The sequence below is a fragment of the Nerophis lumbriciformis genome, linkage group LG07, assembly GCF_033978685.3.
Source record: "Nerophis lumbriciformis linkage group LG07, RoL_Nlum_v2.1, whole genome shotgun sequence".
Classification (NCBI taxonomy): domain Eukaryota; kingdom Metazoa; phylum Chordata; class Actinopteri; order Syngnathiformes; family Syngnathidae; genus Nerophis; species Nerophis lumbriciformis.
In genome coordinates, this window is record NC_084554.2 from 2,846,439 (window position 1) to 2,872,500 (window position 26,062).

At 41.5% G+C, this 26,062-nt stretch overlaps 1 protein-coding gene across 2 annotated transcripts in view; it reads left to right on the forward strand.

Moving 5' to 3' along the window:
• The window catches only part of LOC133609891 (integrin beta-1-like), a 214,519-nt gene that overhangs the window by 84,976 nt on the left and 103,481 nt on the right, over positions 1-26,062 (forward strand). For both annotated transcript variants that reach the window (XM_061965925.1, XM_061965926.1), the window contains exons 4-6: positions 1,863-2,082; positions 2,148-2,318; positions 8,010-8,248. In XM_061965925.1, coding sequence (XP_061821909.1) covers positions 1,863-2,082; positions 2,148-2,318; positions 8,010-8,248 — 630 coding nt within the window. The remainder of the gene's footprint in view (positions 1-1,862; positions 2,083-2,147; positions 2,319-8,009; positions 8,249-26,062) is intronic.

The following is a 26,062-nucleotide window of genomic DNA, read 5'->3' on the forward strand; positions in this document are numbered from 1 at the left end:
ATGATTTACACCTGCCCCTGGCAGCCTTTGTCACCGATTCTGTTCATAACTTTTATGGACAGAATTTCTAGGCGCAGTCAAGGCGTTGAGGGGATCCGGTTTGGTGGCTGCAGGATTAGGTCTCTGCTTTTTGCAGATGATGTGGTCCTGATGGCTTCATCTGGCCAGGATCTTCAGCTCTCACTGGATCGGTTCGCAGCCGAGTGTGAAGCGACTGGGATGGGAATCAGCACCTCCAAGTCCGAGTCCATGGTTCTCGCCCGGAAAAGTGTGGAGTGCCATCTCCGGGTTGGGGAGGAGATCTTGCCCCAAGTGGAGGAATTCAAGTACCTCGGAGTCTTGTTCACGAGTGAGGGAAGAGTGGATCGTGAGATCGACAGGCGGATCGGTGCGGCGTCTTCAGTAATGCGGACGCTGTATCGATCCGTTGTGGTGAAGAAGGAGCTGAGCCGGAAGGCAAAGCTCTCAATTTACCGGTCGATCTACGTTCCCATCCTCACCTATGGTCATGAGCTTTGGGTTATGACCGAACGGACAAGATCACGGGTACAAGCGGCCCAAATGAGTTTCTTCCGCCGGGTGGCGGGGCTCTCCCTTAGAGATAGGGTGAGAAGCTCTGTCATCCGGGGTTAGAGGAGCCAGATGAGGTGGTTCGGGCATCTGGTCAGGATGCCACCCGAACGCCTCCCTAGGGAGGTGTTTAGGGCACGTCCGACCGGTAGGAGGCCGCGGGGAAGACCCAGGACACGTTGGGAAGACTATGTCTCCTGGCTGGCCTGGGAACGCCTCGGGGTCCCACAGGAAGAGCTGGACGAAGTAGCTGGGGAGAGGGAAGTCTGGGCTTCCCTGCTTAGGCTGCTGCCCCCGCGACCCGACCTCGGATAAGCGGAAGAAGATGGATGGATGGATGGATGACCTGCCCCTGGTGTTCGGGACACGCACCTGCTTCTAATCAGAGGACTATTTAAGCCTGCCTTTGCCAGTCAGTCGTCCTGGCGTCATTATTGGTTTCATGCCACAGTTTCGTGTTTGTTCCATGCCATAGTTAATGCTAGTTGTTTCATGCCACAGTTTCGTGTTTGTTCCATGCCATAGTTAATGCTAGTTGTTTCATGCCACAGTTTCGTGTTTGTTCCATGCCATACTTAATGCTAGTTGTTTCATGCCACAGTTTCGTGTTTGTTCCATGCCATAGTTAATGCTAGTTGTTTCATGCCACTGTTTCGTGTTTGTTCCATGCCATAGTTAATGTTAGTTGTTTCATGCCACAGTTTTGTGTTTGTTTCATGCCACAGTTCCGTGAGGTTCATGTCTATAGTTTAACGTCCTAAGTTTTTGCCTTAGCTTCAGCGTGCGACAGGCACGCTTGCCTTCGGGTTGTTTTCTGTTTTGTACCTCGTTAATTTGTTTTATTCAAATTAAATCATGTTCCTACCTGCAAGGCCTGTCCGGAGTCGTCCGTTTGCCTTCCTGGGAGAACGACCCCGCAGTAAGCGAAAACCACGTCTTGACACGGAGGTTGGGTCTTGGGCGCAGTTGGGTGTTCCAACAGGACAATGACCCCAAACACACCTCAAAAGTGGTAGCTAAATCAGGCTAGAATGAATGTTTTAGAATGGCTTTCCCAAAGTCCTGACTTAAACGTGTGGACAATGCTGAAGAAACAAGTCCATGTCAGAAAAGCAACACATTTAGCTGAACTGCACCAATTTTGTGGTCAAGTGGTCAAGCAGAAGCTTGTGGATGGCTACCAAAAGTGCCTTATTGCAGGTAAACTTGTAAAGTCCAGACAGCCATGACATGTTCTTTACAAGTGTATGTACACTTTTGACTTTGACTTCAAAATTCACAAACTATTCCAGGACTTCCTGAAACAAGGCGAGACCGTGTCGACCCGATGTGACGAGCTGCAGTCGCTGAAGAGCCGCGGTTGTAACGAGCAGATGATAGAGAACCCTCACGGGGAGAAGAGGGTCCTCAGGAACAAGCCGGTGACCAACCGGAGAAAGGCCTCGGAGAAGCTGAAGCCGGAGGACATCACCCAGATCCAGCCCCAGAAGCTCAGTCTCACCCTCAGATCCGGTGAATGCAAAGGGTATTTTTGTGTTCATTGTCGCAGTCATGTGACCAGGTGTGTGTGTGTACAGGTGAGCCCCAGTCTTTCAACCTGAAGTTCAAGCGGGCAGAAGATTATCCCATCGACCTGTACTACTTGATGGACTTGTCCTACTCCATGAAGGATGATCTGGAGAACGTGAAGAACCTGGGAACCCATTTGATGCTGGAAATGTCAAAGATCACGTCCGACTTCAGGATAGGTGAGGATTCGAGTTCACCATTTATATTTTGGGTAGATTGGTTACTTTTTGGTTTACTTTCAAACCAGGGCTGTCCAAAGTGTTTCCACTGTGGACCGAGTCCTGGTATTTTTTGATACCTAATTAGTAAGATTCTGGACTAAAGTTCCTGATGTCTGTATTGTGTGGAAAACTGAAAGTTATTTACAAACCCCGTTTCCATATGAGTTGGGAAATTGTGTTAGATGTAAATATAAACGGAATACAATGATAATTTTCAACCCATATTCAGTTGAATATGCTACAAAGACAACATATTTGATGTTCAAACTCATAAACTTGATTTTTTTGGGCAAATAATAATTAACTTAGAATTTCATGTAGTTGGGAAAGGGCATGTTCACCACTTTAACAACACTCAGTAAAGGTTTGGGAACTGAGGAGACACATTTTTGAAGCTTCTCAGGTGGAATTCTTTCCCATTCTTGCTTGATGTACAGCTTAAGTTGTTCAACAGTCCGGGGGTCTCCCTTGTGCTATTTTAGGCTTCATAATGCGCCACACATTTTCGATGGGAGACAGGTCTGGACTGCAGGCGGGCCAGGAAAGTACCCGCACTCTTTTACTATGAAGCCACGTTGATGTAACACGTGGCTTGGCATTGTCTTGCTGAAATAAGCAGGGGCGTCCATGCTTGGATGGCAATATAAAGTTAAAGTTAAAGTACCAATGATTGTCACACACACTAGGTGTGGCGAGATTATTCTCTGCATTTGACCCATCACCCTTGATCACCCCCTGGGAGGTGAGGGGAGCAGTGGGCAGCAGCGGTGGCCGCGCCCGGGAATCATTTTGGTGATTGTTGCTCCAAAACCTGTATGTACCTTTCAGCATTAATGGTGCCTTCACAGATGTGTAAGTTACCCATATTTTGGGCACTAATACACCCCCATACCATCACACATGCTGACTTTTACACTTTGTGCCTATAACAATCCGGATGGTTCTTTTCCTCTTTGGTCCGGAGGACACGACGTCCACAGTTTCCCAAAAACAATTTGAAATGCGGACTCGTCAGACCACAGAACACTTTTCCACTTTGCATCAGTCCATCTTAGATGAGCTCAGGCCCAGCGAAGCCGACGGCGTTTCTGGGTGTTGTTGAGAAACGGTTTTCGCCTTGCACAGGAGAGTTTTAACTTGCACTTTGTCACGGCTGGGACTGTGGCGTGGTTTGTTCTCCCGAGGTGCAAAAGATTTGGACCATACGTGGCGTGAAGGGGAGTACATGATTTATTTTAACACTATAACTACAAAAAAAAAAAGCAAACAAAAGGCGCGCACAAGGGCGGAAGTACAAAACTTGACTATAAACACAAAACTTGCAAAAGATTTGGACCATACGTGGCGTGAAGGGGAGTACATGATTTATTTTAACACTATAACTACAAAAAAAAAAGCAAACAAAAGGCGCGCACAAGGGCGGAAGTACAAAACTTGACTATAAACACAAAACTTGCAAAAGATTTGGACCATACGTGGCGTGAAGGGGAGTACATGATTTATTTTAACACTATAACTACAAAAAAAAAAAGCAAACAAAAGGCGCGCACAAGGGCGGAAGTACAAAACTTGACTATAAACACAAAACTTGCACAACGGCAGAAACTATGAACAATTAAACAAAACTTGCAAACTATGGCATGAATAAAGAAAACTTACTTGGACGAGAAAACGGCATGAAAAAAGAGCAGCGAGGGTCATAAGGGTGTGTGGAGAGTGTGTCAGGGGTATGAGTCCGGATGTCGCCAGAAAGCCGAACTGAAAACAATGAACTTAAATACTACAGACATGATTAGTGAAAACAGGTGCGTGACTCAAATCGTGAAACAGGTGCGTGACGTGACAGGTGAAAACTAATGGGTTGCTATGGTGACAAACAAACAAAAGTGCACAAAAAGTCCCAAAACAAAACCGAACATGACTAAAACAAAACATGACACACTTACAGATGTAGCCACCAAATGTAGTTACTGACAGTGGGTTTCTGAAGTGTTCCTGAGCCCATGTGGTGATATCCTTTACACACTGATGTGGCTCATTGATTTATTGCCACCTTTCCCAACTTCTTTGTCACGTGTTGCTGGCATCAAATTCTAAAGTTAATGATTATTTGCAAAAAAAAAAAAGAAGTTTATGAGTTTGAACATCAAATATGTTGTCTTTGTAGCATATTCAACTGAATATGGGTTGAAAATTATCATTGTATTCCGTTTATATTTACATCTAACACCATTTCCCAACTCATATGGAAACGGGGTTTGTACCTTCCAATTTCAGTACAATGAAAAACAACTCTACAGTAATGACAAATACACCTTTATATCCTTTTAAATGGTTACTTGTTTATATATGACCTAGTGGTTAGAGTGTCTGCCATGAGATGGGTAGGTCGTGAGTTCAAACCCCCGGGCCGAGTCATACCAAAGACTATAAAAATGGGAGCCATTACCTCCCTGCTTGGCACTCAGCATCAAGGCTTGGAATTAGGGGTTAAATCACCAAAAAAATTATTCTTGGGCGCGGCCACCTCTGCTGCTCACTGCTCCCCTCACCTCCCAGGGGGTGATCAAGGGGTGATGGGTCAAATGCAGAGAATAATTTCGCCACACCTCGTGTGTGTGTGACAATCATTGCTACTTTAACTTGAACTTTAACATGTAAAAAAAACCATGGTGCGTTCAAGGACTTCCGAAATTAGTAGGACAAAACGGCGCATGCCAAATACTGTCATCAGTGAAGCATGTTTCATATAAACAGTGGGATTTGTAACAATTAAAAAAGTTAAAGTAGCAATGATTGTCACAAACACACTAGGTGGGAGGTGAGGGGAGCAGTGAGCAGCAGCGGTGGCCGCGCCCGGGAATCATTTTTGGTGATTTAACCCCCAATTCCAATTAGGAAGGTTAGTGTCATGTTTGTCCTCCTACACAAGACAATATGCAAACTATAATATATTTTTTTCCCCCTCATCCTTTTTCCATTTTTATACATTTTTGAAAATGTAGGGCGGCGCTAAAGAGCCGCTTGTGGCTCGATATGAATGAGGGTTAAATCACCAGAACTTATTCTTGGGCGCGGCCACCGCTGCTGCTCACTGCTCCCCTCGCCTCCCAGGGGTTGATCAAGGGGTGATGGGTCAAATGCAGAGAATAATTTCGCCACACCTCGTGTGTGTGTGTGTGTGTGACAATCATGGGTACTTTAACATGTAAAAAAAACCACGGTGCGTTCAAGGACTTCCGAAATTAGTAGGACAAAACGGCGCACGCCAAATACTGTCATCAGTGAAGCATGTTTCATATAAACAGTGGGATTTCTAACAATTAAATAAGTTAAAGTAGCAATGATTGTCACAAACACACTAGGTGGGAGGTGAGGGGAGCAGTGAGCAGCAGCGGTGGCCGCGCCCGGGAATCATGTTTGGTGATTTAACCCCCAATTCCAATTAGGAAGGTTAGTGTCATGTTTGTCCTCCTACACAAGACAATATGCAAACTATAATATATTTTTTTTCCCCTCATCCTTTTTCCATTTTTATACATTTTTGAAAATGTAGGGCGGCGCTAAAGAGCCGCTTGTGGCTCGATATGAATGAGGGTTAAATCACCAAAACTTATTCTTGGGCGCGGCCACCTCTGCTGCTCACTGCTCCCCTCACCTCTCAGGGGGGGTCAAATGCAGAGAATAATTTCGCCACACCTCGTGTGTGTGTGTGTGACAATCATTGCTACTTTAACTTGAACTTTAACATGTAAAAAAAAAAAACACGGTGCATTCAAGGACTTCCGAAATTAGTAGGACAAAACGGCGCACGCCAAATACTGTCATCAGTGAAGCATGTTTCATACAAACAGTGGGATTTGTAACAATTAAAAAAGTTAAAGTAGCAATGATTGTCACAAACACACTAGGTGGGAGGTGAGGGGAGCAGTGAGCCAGGGCTGCAGCTAACGATTATTTTTCTATCGATTAATCTATAGATTATTTTTTTTCGATTAATCGGTTAATCTATAGATTATTTTTTTCGATTAATCTATAGATTATTTTTCCTTTTACCGATTATTTTTTTTATTTAAAATGAAGAGGAAAAAAATAAATGTAGGCCAGTTTTTTCAAAAGGCATGGCTTTTATTTACAAAAAAAAAAGGTATGGCCACTCAGTCAACATTGACAACAACATGACAAAATATTCTGTAACAATGTAAACATTTAAAACTTTTAACATTTAACAAAATTAAAAGTAGCTTATTTGCTTTTTAATGTGCAAATATAAAAGTAAACATCCAGTGCAAATCTTAATATTCTGCAATAGTATAAGCATTTCAAAAGTAAAAGTATTGCTTATTTTGCTTTAAAATGTGCAAAAATAAAGATAAACATCCAATACAAAAAAGTGCAAAACGGAAATATCCTGTAACAAGTGTAAACATTTCAACAAAAGTAAAAGTATTGCTTATTTGCTAAAATGTGCAAAAATAAAGCTAAACATCCAATACAAAAAAGTGTACAGTGTAAACATTTCAACAAAAGTAAAAGTATTGCTTATTTTGCTTAATAACACAACAATGATAGTATGATTAAAGTGAAAGTTAATTGTTGGTTTGTACATAGTATATGTAACTGTTAATGTTGTAAAAGGTATTTGCACAACTAATTAACGTTAGCGTTTGTGACACGTCTTGTGCCGTGGGGTTCTTTCAGGACCGACAGACTGAACGCCAGACGGCTTTGCCAGGTTTACAATCTTTTCATTTTACACAAAGTCTTTTCTCTTCCAACTCTTTTCTCTTTCTTTCCTCGCTTTTCAGCTCCTCTTCCTCGCTCGCTCGTCGTCCCCTGTCTCTTGCGGCGTCGCTCCCGGCGCGCCCCGCCTCGCCGCTCGCTCGCCCCCGCCGCCTCTCCACAGCGTTAAAGAGGAGCGCGTCTTTGTAAACACTGAACAGGCACGCCAAACGCGCCTCTCAGAGCGAAACGGTGTTTTAGTTTATGAATTTACAACGCAGATACAAATGACACATTCATGTTTTTGTGTAATGATGACAACGTATACGCACGCGGACGAATGACTAGTTGATGGCGATGGCAAGAACGCTGTCGGGGGTTTTCTTTTCAAATGTTCGTTCATAGCCGTTGTGCTGCTATGATAGGCCATTTCCGCTCGACACAGTGTGCATACAACAACATTATTAGGCCGTTTATTGAAATACTCCCACACTTTTGACGACTTTTGGCGTGCTTTTTTCCCCTCGCTCGCATCGTCTGCTTTGCGCTCCGCCATGACAGTAGTGTGACGTAAATATGCGACGCGCCGACGCACAAAAACGGCGTCGACGTATTTACGTAACCGATGACGTCGACTACGTCGACGCGTCGTTTCAGCCTTACAGTGAGCAGCAGTGGTGGCCGCGCCCGGGAATCATTTTTGGTGATTTAACCCCCAATTCCAATTAGGAAGGTTAGTGTCATGTTTGTCCTCCTACACAAGACAATATGCAAACTATAATATATTTTTTTCCCCTCATCCTTTTTCCATTTTTATACATTTTTGAAAATGTAGGGCGGCTCGATATGAATGAACGATATTATAAAAAAGTGCTCTCCGCTTGAAGCCGTATCGTCTGACGATATTTCCCAACATGTCCGCGGCAGGCTTCGGTTCCTTCGTGGAGAAGACGGTGATGCCGTACATCAGCACCACCCCCGCCAAGCTGCTCAACCCGTGCACCGGGGACCAGAACTGCACCAGTCCCTTCAGCTACAAGAACGTCCTGAAGCTGACCAGCGACGGCAAGAAGTTCAACGCCCTGGTGGGCCAGCAGCACATCTCCGGGAACCTGGACTCCCCCGAGGGGGGCTTCGATGCCATCATGCAAGTGGCCGTGTGTGGGGTAAGCAGCACAACGAACTTTCCCACAGCTTGTGAAGTGTTGCCTGTAACTTAGGTTCTACAGTAAACCGGTACCAGTATAGTACCGCAACACTAATGAATCCTATTCAGTACTATACCACCTCTTAAAAAGTACCGGTCCAACACCCTGTGCTTCCAGTCGTCGTCACGTCATGACAATGCTGGTTTTACCAGCGGAGGAGCATGTTCGGCAGCGCACACGCACAGAGTACTTGCAAGCAGACACAGTGTGGAGACAGAAAAGGGAGAACGGTAGATAAAGGTGAAGTTATAACACTGAAACACCCTCAGGAAGAGGTGCTTTAAGACACGGCTAACATCCATCCACAGTGTTTTAGCTACTTCTAAATCACTAATCCTGGCCTCCATGGCGACAAATAAAGTAAGTTTTTTCCAAGTATCATTATCACTGGAGGACGAGGAATAGCTAAACATGCTTCACTACACACCGTAGGAGGATACAATAGCTCACCGGCGTCACAATGTAAACAAACGCCATGGGTGGATCTACACCTGACATCCACTGTAATGATACCAAGTACAGGAGCGTATCTAGTCGATACTACTATGATTACATTGATATTTTTTATCGTCCCTCTGCAGTCGGCAGTGTTTTAGCTACTTCTAAATCACTAATCCTGGCCTCCATGGCGACAAATAAAGTAAGTTTTTTCCAAGTATCTTTATCACTGGAGGACGAGGAATAGCTAAACATGCTTCACTACACACCGTAGGAGGATACAATAGCTCACCGGCGTCACAATGTAAACAAATGGGTGGATCTACACCTGACATCCACTGTAATGATACCAAGTATCATTACTAGTCGATACTACTATGATTACATTGATATTTTTTATCGTCCCTCTGCAGTCGGCAGTGTTTTAGCTTCTTCTAAAACACTAATCCTGGCCTCCATGGTGACAAATAAAGTGTAAAGTATCGTTATCACTGGAGGACGAGGAATAGCTAAACATGCTTCACTACACACCGTAGGAGGATACAATAGCTCACCGCCGTCACAATGTAAACAAATGCCATGGGTGGATCTACACCTGACATCCACTGTAATGATACCAAGTACAGGAGTGTATCTAGTCGATACTACTATGATGTGTAGTGTAGTGTTTTAGCTTCTTCTAAATCACTAATCCTCGCCTCCATGGTGACAAATAAAGTGTAAAGTATCATTATCACCGTCAGGCTGAAGAAGGAGTCCTATCGGGTTCTTTTGGCTCATGGGACTCTTGAGGCAGCAGACAGGTACCGACAGGCCAAGCGGTGTGCGGCTTCAGCGGTCGCGGAGGCAAAAACTCGGACATGGGAGGAGTTCGGGGAGGCCATGGAAAAAGACTTCCGGACGGCTTCGAAGCGATTCTGGACCACCATCCGCCGCCTCAGGAAGGGGAAGCAGTGCAGTGTCAACACCGTGTATGGTGGGGATGGTGTTCTGCTGACCTCGACTGCGGATGTTGTGGATCGGTGGAGGGAATACTTCGAAGACCTCCTCAATCCCACCAACACGTCTTCCTATGAGGAAGCAGTGCCTGGGGAGTCTGTGGTGGGCTCTCCTATTTCTGGGGCTGAGGTTGCTGAGGTAGTTAAAAAGCTCCTCGGTGGCAAGGCCCCGGGGGTGGATGAGATCCGCCCGGAGTTCCTTAAGGCTCTGGATGTTGTGGGGCTGTCTTGGTTGACAAGACTCTGCAGCATCGCGTGGACATCGGGGGCGGTACCTCTGGATTGGCAGACCGGGGTGGTGGTTCCTCTCTTTAAGAAGGGGAACCGGAGGGTGTGTTCTAACTATCGTGGGATCACACTCCTCAGCCTTCCCGGTAAGGTCTATTCAGGTGTACTGGAGAGGAGGCTACGCCGGATAGTCGAACCTCGGATTCAGGAGGAACAGTGTGGTTTTCGTCCTGGTCGTGGAACTGTGGACCAGCTCTATACTCTCGGCAGAGTCCTTGAGGGTGCATGGGAGTTTGCCCAACCAGTCTACATGTGCTTTGTGGACTTGGAGAAGGCATTCGACCGTGTCCCTCGGGAAGTTCTGTGGGGAGTGCTCAGAGAGTATGGGGTAACGGACTGTCTGATTGTGGCAGTTCGCTCTCTGTATGATCAGTGCCAGAGCTTGGTCCGCATTGCCGGCAGTAAGTCGGACACGTTTCCAGTGAGGGTTGGACTCCGCCAAGGCTGCCCTTTGTCACCGATTCTGTTCATAACTTTTATGGGCAGAATTTCTAGGCGCAGTCAAGGCGTTGAGGGGATCTGGTTTGGTGGCTGCAGGATTAGGTCTCTGCTTTTTGCAGATGATGTGGTCCTGATGGCTTCCTCCGGCCAAGATCTTCAGCTCTCGCTGGATCGGTTCGCAGCCGAGTGTGAAGCGACTGGGATGGGAATCAGCACCTCCAAGTCCAAGTCCATGGTTCTCTCCCGGAAAAGGGTGGAGTGCCATCTCCGGGTTGGGGAGGAGATCTTGCCCCAAGTGGAGGAGTTCAAGTACCTCGGAGTCTTGTTCACGAGTGAGGGAAGAGTGGATCGTGAGATCGACAGGCGGATCGGTGCGGCGTCTTCAGTAATGCGGACGCTGTATCGATCCGTTGTGGTGAAGAAGGAGCTGAGCCAGAAGGCAAAGCTCTCGATTTACCGGTCGATCTACGTTCCCATCCTCACCTATGGTCATGAGCTTTGGGTCATGACCAAAAGGACAAGATCACGGGTACAAGCGGCCGAAATGAGTTTCCTCCGCCGAGTGGCGGGGCTCTCCCTTAGAGATAGGGTGAGAAGCTCTGTCATCCGAGGGGAGCTCAAAGTAAAGCCGCTGCTCCTCCACATGGAGAGGAGCCAGATGAGGTGGTTCGGGCATCTGGTCAGGATGCCACCTGAACGCCTCCCTAGGAAGGTGTTTCGGGCACGTCCGACCGGTAGGAGGCCACGAGGAAGACCCAGGACAAGTTGGGAAGACTATGTCTCCCGGCTGGCCTGGGAACGCCTCGGGATCCCCCGGGAGGAGCTGGACGAAGTGGCTGGGGAGAGGGAAGTCTGGGCTTCCCTGCTTAGGCTGCTGCCCCCGCGACCCGACCTCGGATAAGCGGAAGAAGATGGATGGATGGATGGATGGTTTCATTATCACTGGAGGACAAGGAATAGCTAAACATGCTTCACTACACACCGTAGGAGGATACAATAGCTCACCGGCGTCACAATGTAAACAAACGCCATGGGTGGATCTACACCTGACATCCACTGTAATGATACCAAGTACAGGAGTGTATCTAGTCGATACTACTATGATTACATTCATATTTTTTTAGAATCACAACATCTTTAGTTTTTTATTTATTTATATTATGTTTATAAAGTCAGTAAATACGTCCTTGGACACATGAGGACTTTGAATATGACCAATGTATGATCCTGTAACTACTTGGTATCGGATCGATCGATACCTAAATGTGTGGTATCATCCATAACTAATGTAAAGTATCAAAGAAGAGAAGAATAAGTGATTATTACATTTTAACAGAAGTGTAGATAGAACATGTTAAAACAGAAAATAAGCAGATATTAACAGTAAATGAACAAGTAGATTATCCATCCATCCATCCATCTTCTTCCGCTTATCCGAGGTCGGGTCGCGGGGGCAGCAGCCTAAGCAGGGAAGCCCAGACTTCCCTCTCCCCAGCCACTTCGTCCAGCTCCTCCCGGGGGATCCCGAGGCGTTCCCAGGCCAGCCGGGAGACATAGTCTTCCCAACGTGTCCTGGGTCTTCCCCGTGGCCTCCTACCGGTCGGACGTGCCCGAAACACCTCCCTAGGGAGGCGTTCGGGTGGCATCCTGACCAGATGCCCGAACCACCTCATCTGGCTCCTCTCGATGTGGAGGAGCAGCGGCTTTACTTTGAGCTCCCCCCGGATGGCAGAGCTTCTCACCCTATCTCTAAGGGAGAGCCCCGCCACCCGGCGGAGGAAACTCATTTCGGCCGCTTGTACCCGTGATCTTGTCCTTTCGGTCATGACCCAAAGCTCATGACCATAGGTGAGGATGTGAACATAGATCGACCGGTAAATCGAGAGCTTTGCCTTCCGGCTCAGCTCCTTCTTCACCACAACGGATCGATACAGCGTCCGCATTACTGAAGACGCCGCACCGATCCGCCTGTCGATCTCACGATCCACTCTTCCCTCACTCGTGAACAAGACTCCGAGGTACTTGAACTCCTCCACTTGGGGCAAGATCTCCTCCCCAACCCGGAGATGGCACTCCACCCTTTTCCGGGAGAGAACCATGGACTCGGACTTGGAGGTGCTGATTCCCATCCCAGTCGCTTCACACTCGGCTGCGAACCGATCCAGTGAGAGCTGAAGATCCTGGCCAGATGAAGCCATCAGGACCACATCATCTGCAAAAAGCAGAGACCTAATCCTGCAGCCACCAAACCAGATACCCTCAACGCCTAGAAATTCTGTCCATAAAGGTTATGAACAGAATCGGTGACAAAGGGCAGCCTTGGCGGAGTCCAACCCTCACTGGAAACGTGTCCGACTTACTGCCGGCAATGCGGACCAAGCTCTGGCACTGATCATACAGGGAGCGAACTGCCACAATAAGACAGTCCGTTACCCCATACTCTCTGAGCACTCCCCACAGGACTTCCCGAGGGACACGGTCGAATGCCTTCTCCAAGTCCACAAAGCACATGTAGACTGGTTGGGCAAACTCCCATGCACCCTCAAGGACCCTGCCGAGAGTATAGAGCTGGTCCACAGTTCCACGACCAGGACGAAAACCACACTGTTCCTCCTGAATCCGAGGTTCGACTATCCGGCGTAGCCTCCTCTCCAGTACACCTGAATAGACCTTACCGAGAAGGCTGAGGAGTGTGATCCCACGATAGTTGGAACACACCCTCCGGTTCCCCTTCTTAAAGAGAGGAACCACCACCCCGGTCTGCCATTCCAGAGGTACCGCCCCCGATGTCCACGCGATGTTGCAGAGCCTTGTCAACCAAGACAGCCCCACAACATCCAGAGCCTTAAGGAACTCCGGGCGGATCTCATCCACCCCCGGGGCCTTGCCACCGAGGAGCTTTTTAACTACCTCAGCAACCTCAGCCCCAGAAATAGGAGAGCCCACCACAGATTCCCCAGGCCCTGCTTCCTCATAGGAAGACGTGCTGGTAGGATTGAGGAGGTCTTCGAAGTATTCTCTCCACCGATCCACAACATCCGCAGTCGAGGTCAGCAGAGCACCATCCCCACCATACACGGTGTTGACACTGCACTGCTTCCCCTTCCTGAGGCGGCGGATGGTGGTCCAGAATTGCTTCGAAGCCGTCCGGAAGTCTTTTTCCATGGCCTCTCCGAAGTCCTCCCATGTCCGAGTTTTTGCCTCCGCGACCGCTGAAGCCGCACACCGCTTGGCCTGTCGGTACCTGTCTGCTGCCTCAGGAGTCCCATGAGCCAAAAGAACCCGATAGGACTCCTTCTTCAGCCTGACGGCATCCCTCACCGCCGGCGTCCACCAACGGGTTCTAGGATTACCGCCACGACAGGCATCAACCACCTTGCGGCCACAGCTCCAATCGGCCGCCTCGACAACAGAGGCGCGGAACATGGTCCACTCGGACTCAATGTCCAGCGCCTCCCTCGTGACATGTTCAAAGTTCGTCCGGAGGTGGGAATTGAAACTCTCTCTGACAGGAGACTCTGCCAGACGTTCCCAGCAGACCCTCACAATGCGTTTGGGCCTGCCAGGTCTGTCCGGCATCCTCCCCCACCATCGCAGCCAACTCACCACCAGGTGGTGATCGGTTGAAATCTCCGCCCCTCTCTTCACCCGAGTGTCCAAAACATGAGACCGCAAATCCGATGACACAACTACAAAGTCGATCATGGAACTGCGGCCTAGGGTGTCCTGGTGCCAAGTGCACATATGGACACCCTTATGTTTGAACATGGTGTTTGTTATCGACAATCTGCGACGAGCACAAAAGTCCAATAACAGAACACCACTCGGGTTCAGATCCGGGCAGGTATTAAAAAGCTGTTCTATACTTTTATACACAAGGGTTCAATCTCTCTCTTGTGTTAGTTTGAAGCCTAAACGACAAACGCGCTCAGAGGAGATAGATTTTGAAGGAAGGTGACCGGTTTTTTTTGAAGGGGGAATAGCAAACTTCCTGTTGATTTTTGCTGGGGGTTGTCAATTTATGGAATGTAGGTCTAAGTGAGACCTACATTGAAGTTTTTGTTTCATGTCTCTCCGACCTTCCCAGTGGGAGTTACAGGCAGTTTTGTCATTTTTTTCTTCCGAGGAGCAGTTTTTTCTCCGTTTTATTAGAAAATTGCTCTAGAGCGCAATTTTTAAATTTGGGGTTAGGTTTTTTTTTATTAGATCACAATTTCTGCTAGTCCTGATGTGTGTGTTCAGTTCGGTGAGTTTTGAAGCATGTTAAGGGAGTCAAATTACAGCTCAAAGAGGCAAAAGTGACTGTTTTTAGTACTTTTTTGTCTTGAAGGGGGAATTGCCAACTTCCTGTTGATTTTAGCCCAAGGATATACAATTATGAAAACTAGGTCTAAGTCAGACCTACATAGAGGATTTTGTTTCATGTCTTTCCGACCTTCCTAGTAGGAGTTACAGGCAGTCTAGTTTGTTTTTTTCCTAGGGGGCGCTAGAGCGCAATTTTGAGTTTTGGGGTTCGTTTTTTTTATTAAAAGGCAATTTTCGCAGGTCCTGATGTGTGGGTCAAATATGGTGAGTTTTGAAGCATGTTAAGTGGGTCAAATTAGTGCTCAAAGAGGCGGCGGAAGAATAAGAAAGAAAGAATAAAACCTTACAAATTCAATAGGTCCTTATGTCCCATTGCATAAGGACTCCCTGTGGGAGTCCTTATGCAATGGGCCATGCGGGCCCTAATAATAAACATGTGTTTCATGTACACTAACATTTTTTGTTCAAATAAAGACAATAATGACATTTTTTGTGGTCCCCTTTATTTAGAAAAGTATCTAAATACATTTTGGTAACGGAACCTAAATATTGGTATGGGGACAACCCTAACCAGTGAGTGAGGAGGACTGAAGCATTAAATGATTAAATAACCGTGACAAGATTTCCTGGGAATTGTGGAATTCCTGGAGACTTAGACAATCTTTATTGATCCACAAGGGAAATTGTTCCAAAAAACGTGAGAATTTTTAATGTTAACGGTTAAAATCGGACCAAAAATATGTGAGAAGAAGGCGGGAATTTCTTCCTATTGCGTGAATGCTGGAAACCATAAGAGTAAATAAGGAATATCAATGAAATTTTTACAGTTTGTCCCTCTTAATGTGTACAAAATAATAGGTGTATAAATGACACAATATGTTACTGACTAATTAGGAGTCTTTGTTTGTTTACTTACTACTAAAAGACAAGTTGTCTAGTATGTTCACTATTTTATTTAAGGACTAAATTACAATAATAAACATGTGTTTCATGTACACTAACATTTTTTGTTCAAATAAAGAAAATAATGAAATTTTTTGTGGTCCCCTTTATTTAGAAAAGTATCTAATCACATTTTGGTAACGGAACCTAAATATTGGTATCGGGACAACCCTAACAGTGAGTGAGGAGGACTGAAGCATTAAATGATTAAATAACCCTGACAAGATTTCCTGGGAATTGTGGAATTCCTGGAGACTTAGACAATCTTTATTGATCCACAAGGGAAATTGTTCCAAAAAAACGTGAGAATTTTTAATGTTAACGGTTAAAATCGGACCAAAAATATGTGAGAAGAAGGCGGGAATTTCTTCCTATTGCGTGAATGCTGGAAACCATAAGAGTAAATAAGGAATATCAATGAAATGTGCATTTTTACAGTTTGTCCTTCATAATGTGTACAAAATAATAGGTGTATAAATGACACAATATGTTACTGACTAATTAGGAGTCTTTGTTTGTTTACTTACTACTAAAAGACAAGTTGTCTAGTATGTTCACTATTTTATTTAAGGACTAAATTACAATAATAAACATATGTTTCATGTACACTAAGATTTTTTGTTCAAATAAAGAAAATAATGAAATTTTTTGTGGTCCCCTTTATTTAGAAAAGTATCTAAATACATTTTGGTAACGGAACCTAAATACTGGTATCGGGACAACCCTAACAGTGAGTGAGGAGGACTGAAGCATTAAATGATTAAATAACCGTGACAAGATTTCCTGGGAATTGTGGAATTCCTGGAAACTTAGACAAACTTTATTGATCCACAAGGGAAATTGTTCCAAAAAACGTGAGAATTTTTAATGTTAACGGTTAAAATCGGACCAAAAATGTGTGAGAAGAAGGCGGGAATTTCTTCCTATTGCGTGAATGCTGGAAACCATAAGAGTAAATAAGGAATATCAATGAATTGTGCATTTTTACAGTTTGTCCTTCATAATGTGTACAAAATAATAGGTGTATAAATGACACAATATGTTACTGACTAATTAGGAGTCTTTGTTTGTTTACTTACTACTAAAAGACAAGTTGTCTAGTATGTTGACTATTTTATTTAAGGACTAAATTACAATAATAAACATGTGTTTCATGTACACTAAGATTTTTTGTTCAAATAAAGACAATAATGAAATTTTTTGTGGTCCCCTTTATTTAGAAAAGTATCTAAATACATTTTGGTAACGGAACCTAAATATTGGTATCGGGACAACCCTAACAGTGAGTGAGGAGGACTGAAGCATTAAATGATTAAATAACCCTGACAAGATTTCCTGGGAATTGTGGAATTCCTGGAAACTTAGACAAACTTTATTGATCCACAAGGGAAATTGTTCCAAAAAAACGTGAGAATTTTTAATGTTAACGGTTAAAATCGGACCAAAAATATGTGAGAAGAAGGCGGGAATTTCTTCCTATTGCGTGAATGCTGGAAACCATAAGAGTAAATAAGGAATATCAATTAATTGTGCATTTTTACAGTTTGTCCCTTATAATGTGTACAAAATAATAGGTGTATAAATGACACAATATGTTACTGACTAATTAGGAGTCTTTGTTTGTTTACTTACTACTAAAAGACAAGTTGTCTAGTATGTTCACTATTTTATTTAAGGACTAAATTACAATAATAAACATAAGTTTCATGTACACTAACATTTTTTGTTCAAATAAAGACAATAATGACATTTTTTGTGGTCCCCTTTATTTAGAAAAGTATCTAAATACATTTTGGTAACGGAACCTAAATATTGGTATGGGGACAACCCTAACAGCGAGTGAGGAGGACTGAAGCATTAAATGATTAAATAACCGTGACAAGATTTCCTGGGAATTGTGGAATTCCTGGAAACTTAGACAAACTTTATTGATCCACAAGGGAAATTGTTCCAAAAAAACGTGAGAATTTTTAATGTTAACGGTTAAAATCGGACCAAAAATATGTGAGAAGAAGGCGGGAATTTCTTCCTATTGCGTGAATGCTGGAAACCATAAGAGTAAATAAGGAATATCAATGAATTGTGCATTTTTACAGTTTGTCCCTCATAAAGTGTACAAAATAATAGGTGTATAAATGACACAATATGTTACTGACTAATTAGGAGTCTTTGTTTGTTTACTTACTACTAAAAGACAAGTTGTCTAGTATGTTCACTATTTTATTTAAGGACTACATTACAATTAAAGCTGCAAGCAGCATTGGTCGGGCCCGCGTATTTGGCAGGTGCTAGTCCTAAGTGTCCCAATACTTTTGTCTACTTTTAGTCATAAGTGTCCCAAGACTTTTGTCTAGTGTACCTACCTTGTCTGCATTGTGTGGGCACGTTGGTGCTTCCTGCTTTTGAGCAGCCATCTTAAAAAAACAGCAGCGCAGCAGCATCAGCGCAGCGGGTCTTTGAAGGGTCATAAAATCAAAACCGGAGCAGGTATTAAAAAGCTGTTCTATACTTTTATGTATGTGTTAGTTTGAAGCCTAAACGACAAACGCGCTCAGAGGAGATAGATTTTGAAGGAAGGTGACCGGTTTTTACAAAAATGTTGTTTTGAAGGGGGAATAGCAAACTTCCTGTTGATTTTTGCTGGGGGTTGTCAAATTATGGAATGTAGGTCTAAGTGAGACCTACATTGAAGTTTTTGTTTCATGTCTCTCCGACCTTCCCAGTGGGAGTTACAGGCAGTTTTGTCATTTTTTTCTTCCGAGGAGCAGTTTTTTCTCCGTTTTATTAAAAAATTGCTCTAGAGCGCAATTTTTAAATTTGGGGTTAGGTTTTTTTTTTTATTAGATCACAATTTCTGCTAGTCCTGATGTGTGTGTTCAGTTCGGTGAGTTTTGAAGCGTGTTAAGGGAGTCAAATTACAGCTCAAAGAGGCAAAAGTGACTGTTTTTAGTACTTTTTTGTCTTGAAGGGGGAATTGCCAACTTCCTGTTGATTTTAGCCCAAGGATATACAATTATGAAAACTAGGTCTAAGTCAGACCTACATAGAGGATTTTGTTTCATGTCTTTCCGACCTTCCTAGTAGGAGTTACAGGCAGTCTGTTTTTTTGTTTTTTTTCTAGGGGGCGCTAGAGCGCAATTTTGAGTTTTGGGGTTCGTTTTTTTTATTAAAAGGCAATTTTCGCAGGTCCTGATGTGTGGGTCAAATATGGTGAGTTTTGAAGCATGTTAAGTGGGTCAAATTAGTGCTCAAAGAGGCGGCGGAAGAATAAGAAAGAAAGAATAAAACCTTACAAATTCAATAGGTCCTTATCTCCCATTGCATAAGGACTCCCTGTGGGAGTCCTTATGCAATGGGCCATGCGGGCCCTAATAATAAACATGTGTTTCATGTACACTAACATTTTTTGTTCAAATAAAGACAATAATGAAATTTTTTGTGGTCCCCTTTATTTAGAAAAGTATCTTAATACATTTTGGTAACGGAACCTAAATATTGGTATGGGGACAACCCTAACAGCGAGTGAGGAGGACTGAAGCATTAAATGATTAAATAACCCTGACAAGATTTCCTGGGAATTGTGGAATTCCTGGAAACTTAGACTTGGACTTAGACAAACTTTATTGATCCACAGTCTTTGTTTGTTTACTTACTACTAAAAGACAAGTTGTCTAGTATGTTGACTATTTTATTTAAGGACTAAATGACAATAATAAACATATGTTTCATGTACACTAACATTTTTTGTTCAAATAAAGACAATAATGAATTTTTTTGTGGTCCCCTTTATTTAGAAAATTATCTAAATACTTTTTGGTAACGGAACCTAAATATTGGTATGGGGACAACCCTAACAGTGAGTGAGGAGGACTGAAGCATTAAATGATTAAATAACCCTGACAAGATTTCCTGGGAATTGTGGAATTCCTGGAAACTTAGACAAACTTTATTGATCCATAAGGGAAATTGTTCCAAAAAACGTGAGAATTTTTAAGGTTAACGGTTAAAATCGGACCAAAAATATGTGAGAAGAAGGCGGGAATTTCTTCCTATTGCGTGAATGCTGGAAACCATAAGAGTAAATAAGGAATATCAATGAATTGTGCATTTTTACAGTTTGTCCCTCATAATGTGTACGAAATAATAGGTGTATAAATGACACAATATGTTACTGCATAGACTAATTAGGAGTCTTTGTTTGTTTACTTACTACTAAAAGACAAGTTGTCTATTTTATTTAAGGACTAAATTACAATAATAAACATATGTTTCATCTACACTAACATTTTTTGTTGAAATAAAGAAAATAATGAAATTTTTTGTGGTCCCCTTTATTTAGAAAAGTATCTAAATACATTTTGGTAACGGAACCTAAATATTGGTATGGGGACAACCCTAACAGCGAGTGAGGAGGACTGAAGCATTAAATGATTAAATAACCCTGACAAGATTTCCTGGGAATTGTGGAATTCCTGGAAACTTAGACTTGGACTTAGACAAACTTTATTGATCCACAGTCTTTGTTTGTTTACTTACTACTAAAAGACAAGTTGTCTAGTATGTTCACTATTTTATTTAAGGACTAAATGACAATAATAAACATATGTTTCATGTACACTAACATTTTTTGTTCAAATAAAGAAAATTTTTTGTAGTCCCCTTTATTTAGAAAAGTATCTAAATACATTTTGGTAACGGAACCTAAATATTGGTATGGGGACAACCCTAACCAGTGAGTGAGGAGGACTGAAGCATTAAATGATTAAATAACCCTGACAAGATTTCCTGGGAATTGTGGAATTCCTGGAAACTTAGACTTGGACTTAGACAAACTTTATTGATCCACAGTCTTTGTTTGTTTACTTACTACTAAAAGACAAGTTGTCTAGTATGTTGACTATTTTATTTAAGGACTAAATGACAATAATAAACATATGTTTCATGTACACTAACATTTTTTGTTCAAATAAAGAAAATTTTTTGTAGTCCCCTTTATTTAGAAAAGTATCTAAATACATTTTGGTAACGGAACCTAAATATTGGTATGGGGACAACCTTAACCAGTGAGTGAGGAGGACTGAAGCATTAAATGATTAAATAACCCTGACAAGATTTCCTGGGAATTGTGGAATTCCTGGAAACTTAGACTTGGACTTAGACAAACTTTATTGATCCACAGTCTTTGTTTGTTTACTTACTACTAAAAGACAAGTTGTCTAGTATGTTGACTATTTTATTTAAGGACTAAATGACAATAATAAACATATGTTTCATGTACACTAACATTTTTTGTTCAAATAAAGAAAATGTTTTGTAGTCCCCTTTATTTAGAAAAGTATCTAAATACATTTTGGTAACGGAACCTAAATATTGGTATGGGGACAACCCTAACCAGTGAGTGAGGAGGACTGAAGCATTAAATGATTAAATAACCCTGACAAGATTTCCTGGGAATTGTGGAATTCCTGGAAACTTAGACAAACTTTATTGATCCACAAGGGAAATTGTTCCAAAAAACGTGAGAATTTTTAATGTTAACGGTTAAAATCGGACCAAAAATATGTGAGAAGAAGGCGGGAGTTTCTTCCTATTGCGTGAATGCTGGAAACCATAAGAGTAAATAAGGAATATCAATGAATTGTGCATTTTTACAGTTTGTCCCTCATAATGTGTACAAAATAATAGGTGTATAAATGACACAATATGTTACTGCATAGACTAATTAGGAGTCTTTGTTTGTTTACTTACTACTAAAAGACAAGTTGTCTAGTATGTTCACTATTTTATTTAAGGACTAAATTACAATTAAAGCTGCAAGCAGCGTTGGTCGGGCCCGCGTATTTGGCAGGTGCTAGTCCTAAGTGTCCCAATACTTTTGTCTACTTTTAGTCTGAAGTGTCCCAAGACTTTTGTCTAGTGTACCTACCTTGTCTGCATTGTGTGGGCACGTTGGTGCTTCCTGCTTTTGAGCAGCCATCTTAAAAAAACAGCAGCGCGGCAGCATCAGCGCAGCGGGTCTTTGAAGGGTCATAAAATCAAAACCGGAGCAGGTATTAAAAAGCTGTTCTATACTTTTATACACAAGGGTTCAATCTCTCTCTTGTGTTAGTTTGAAGCCTAAACGACAAACGCGCTCAGAGGAGATAGATTTTGAAGGAAGGTGACCGGTTTTTACAAAAATGTTGTTTTGAAGGGGGAATAGCAAACTTCCTGTTGATTTTTGCTGGGGGTTGTCAATTTATGGAATGTAGGTCTAAGTGAGACCTACATTGAAGTTTTTGTTTCATGTCTCTCCGACCTTCCCAGTGGGAGTTACAGGCAGTTTTGTCATTTTTTTTCTTCCGAGGAGCAGTTTTTTCTCCGTTTTATTAAAAAATTGCTCTAGAGCGCAATTTTTAAATTTGGGGTTAGGTTTTTTTTTATTAGATCGCAATTTCTGCTAGTCCTGATGTGTGTGTTCAGTTCGGTGAGTTTTGAAGCATGTTAAGGGGGTCAAATTACAGCTCAAAGAGGCAAAAGTGACTGTTTTTAGTACTTTTTTGTCTTGAAGGGGGAATTGCCAACTTCCTGTTGATTTTAGCCCAAGGATATACAATTATGTAAACTAGGTCTAAGTCAGAACTACATAGAGGATTTTGTTTCATGTCTTTCCGACCTTCCTAGTAGGAGTTACAGGCAGTCTGTTTTTTTTTTTTTTTTTCTAGGGGGCGTTAGAGCGCAATTTTGAGTTTTGGGGTTCGTTTTTTTTATTAAAAGGCAATTTTCGCAGGTCCTGATGTGTGGGTCAAATATGGTGAGTTTTGAAGCATGTTAAGTGGGTCAAATTAGTGCTCAAAGAGGCGGCGGAAGAATAAGAAAGAAAGAATAAAACCTTACAAATTCAATAGGTCCTTATGTCCCATTGCATAAGGACTCCCATGCGGGCCCTAATAATAAACATGTGTTTCATGTACACTAACATTTTTTGTTCAAATAAAGACAATAATGAATTTTTTTGTGGTCCCCTTTATTTAGAAAATTATCTAAATACTTTTTGGTAACGGAACCTAAATATTGTTATGGGGACAACCCTAACAGCGAGTGAGGAGGACTGAAGCATTAAATGATTAAATAACCCTGACAAGATTTCCTGGGAATTGTGGAATTCCTGGAAACTTAGACTTGGACTTAGACAAACTTTATTGATCCACAGTCTTTGTTTGTTTACTTACTACTAAAAGACAAGTTGTCTAGTATGTTCACTATTTTATTAAAGGACTAAATTACAATAATAAACATATGTTTCATGTACACTAACATTTTTTGTTCAAATAAAGACAATAATGACATTTTTTGTGGTCCCCTTTATTTAGAAAAGTATCTAAATACATTTTGGTAACGGAACCTAAATATTGGTATCGGGACAACCCTAACAGCGAGTGAGGAGGACTGAAGCATTAAATGATTAAATAACCGTGACAAGATTTCCTGGGAATTGTGGAATTCCTGGAAACTTAGACAAACTTTATTGATCCACAAGGGAAATTGTTCCAAAAAACGTGAGAATTTTTAATGTTAACGGTTAAAATCGGACCAAAAATATGTGAGAAGAAGGTGGGAATTTCTTCCAATTGCGTGAATGCTGGAAACCATAAGAGTAAATAAGGAATATCAGTGAATTGTGCATTTTTACAGTTTGTCCCTTATAATGTGTACAAAATAATAGGTGTATAAATGACACAATATGTTACTGCATAGACTAATTAGGAGTCTTTGTTTGTTTACTTACTACTAAAAGACAAGTTGTCTAGTATGTTCACTATTTTATTTAAGGACTAAATTACAATAATAAACACGTGTTTCATGTACACTAACATTTTTTGTTCAAATAAAGAAAATAATGACATTTTTTTGTGGTGCCCTTTATTTAGAAAAGTATCTAAATACATTTTGGTAACGGAACCTAAATATTGGTATGGGGACAACCCTAACAGTGAGTGAGGAGGACTGAAGCATTAAATGATTAAATAACCGTGACAAGATTTCCTGGGAATTGTGGAATTCCTGGAAACTTAGACTTGGACTTAGACAAACTTTATTGATCCACAGTCTTTGTTTGTTTACTTACTACTAAAAGACAAGTTGTCTAGTATGTTGACTATTTTATTTAAGGACTAAATGACAATAATAAACATATGTTTCATGTACACTAACATTTTTTGTTCAAATAAAGAAAATGTTTTGTAGTCCCCTTTATTTAGAAAAGTATCTAAATACATTTTGGTAACGGAACCTAAATATTGGTATGGGGACAACCCTAACAGTGAGTGAGGAGGACTGAAGCATTAAATGATTAAATAACCGTGACAAGATTTCCTGGGAATTGTGGAATTCCTGGAAACTTAGACTTGGACTTAGACAAACTTTATTGATCCACAGTCTTTGTTTGTTTACTTACTACTAAAAGACAAGTTGTCTAGTATGTTGACTATTTTATTTAAGGACTAAATGACAATAATAAACATATGTTTCATGTACACTAACATTTTTTGTTCAAATAAAGAAAATTTTTTGTAGTCCCCTTTATTTAGAAAAGTATCTTAATACATTTTGGTAACGGAACCTAAATATTGGTATCAGGACAACCCTAACAGTGAGTGAGGAGGACTGAAGCATTAAGTGATTAAATAACCCTGACAAGATTTCCTGGGAATTGTGGAATTCCTGGAAACTTAGACAAACTTTATTGATCCACAGTCTTTGTTTGTTTACTTACTACTAAAAGACAAGTTGTCTAGTATGTTGACTATTTTATTTAAGGACTAAATGACAATAATAAACATATGTTTCATGTACACTAACATTTTTTGTTCAAATAAAGAAAATTTTTTGTAGTCCCCTTTATTTAGAAAAGTATCTTAATACATTTTGGTAACGGAACCTAAATATTGGTATCGGGACAACCCTAACAGTGAGTGAGGAGGACTGAAGCATTAAATGATTAAATAACCCTGACAAGATTTCCTGGGAATTGTGGAATTCCTGGAAACTTAGACAAACTTTATTGATCCACAAGGGAAATTGTTCCAAAAAACGTGAGAATTTTTAATGTTAACGGTTAAAATCGGACCAAAGATATGTGAGAAGAAGGCGGGAATTTCTTCCTATTGCGTGAATGCTGGAAACCATAAGAGTAAATAAGGAATATCAATGAATTGTGCATTTTTACAGTTTGTCCCTTATAATGTGTACAAAATAATAGGTGTATAAATGACACAATATGTTACTGACTAATTAGGAGTCTTTGTTTGTTTACTTACTACTAAAAGACAAGTTGTCTAGTATGTTGACTATTTTATTTAAGGACTAAATGACAATAATAAACATATGTTTCATGTACACTAACATTTTTTGTTCAAATAAAGAAAATTTTTTGTAGTCCCCTTTATTTAGAAAAGTATCTAAATACATTTTGGTAACGGAACCTAAATATTGGTATGGGGACAACCCTAACAGTGAGTGAGGAGGACTGAAGCATTAAATGATTAAATAACCCTGACAAGATTTCCTGGGAATTGTGGAATTCCTGGAAACTTAGACAAACTTTATTGATCCACAGTCTTTGTTTGTTTACTTACTACTAAAAGACAAGTTGTCTAGTATGTTGACTATTTTATTTAAGGACTAAATGACAATAATAAACATATGTTTCATGTACACTAACATTTTTTGTTCAAATAAAGAAAATTTTTTGTAGTCCCCTTTATTTAGAAAAGTATCTTAATACATTTTGGTAACGGAACCTAAATATTGGTATCGGGACAACCCTAACAGTGAGTGAGGAGGACTGAAGCATTAAATGATTAAATAACCCTGACAAGATTTCCTGGGAATTGTGGAATTCCTGGAAACTTAGACAAACTTTATTGATCCACAAGGGAAATTGTTCCAAAAAACGTGAGAATTTTTAATGTTAACGGTTAAAATCGGACCAAAGATATGTGAGAAGAAGGCGGGAATTTCTTCCTATTGCGTGAATGCTGGAAACCATAAGAGTAAATAAGGAATATCAATGAATTGTGCATTTTTACAGTTTGTCCCTTATAATGTGTACAAAATAATAGGTGTATAAATGACACAATATGTTACTGACTAATTAGGAGTCTTTGTTTGTTTACTTACTACTAAAAGACAAGTTGTCTAGTATGTTGACTATTTTATTTAAGGACTAAATGACAATAATAAACATATGTTTCATGTACACTAACATTTTTTGTTCAAATAAAGAAAATTTTTTGTAGTCCCCTTTATTTAGAAAAGTATCTAAATACATTTTGGTAACGGAACCTAAATATTGGTATGGGGACAACCCTAACCAGTG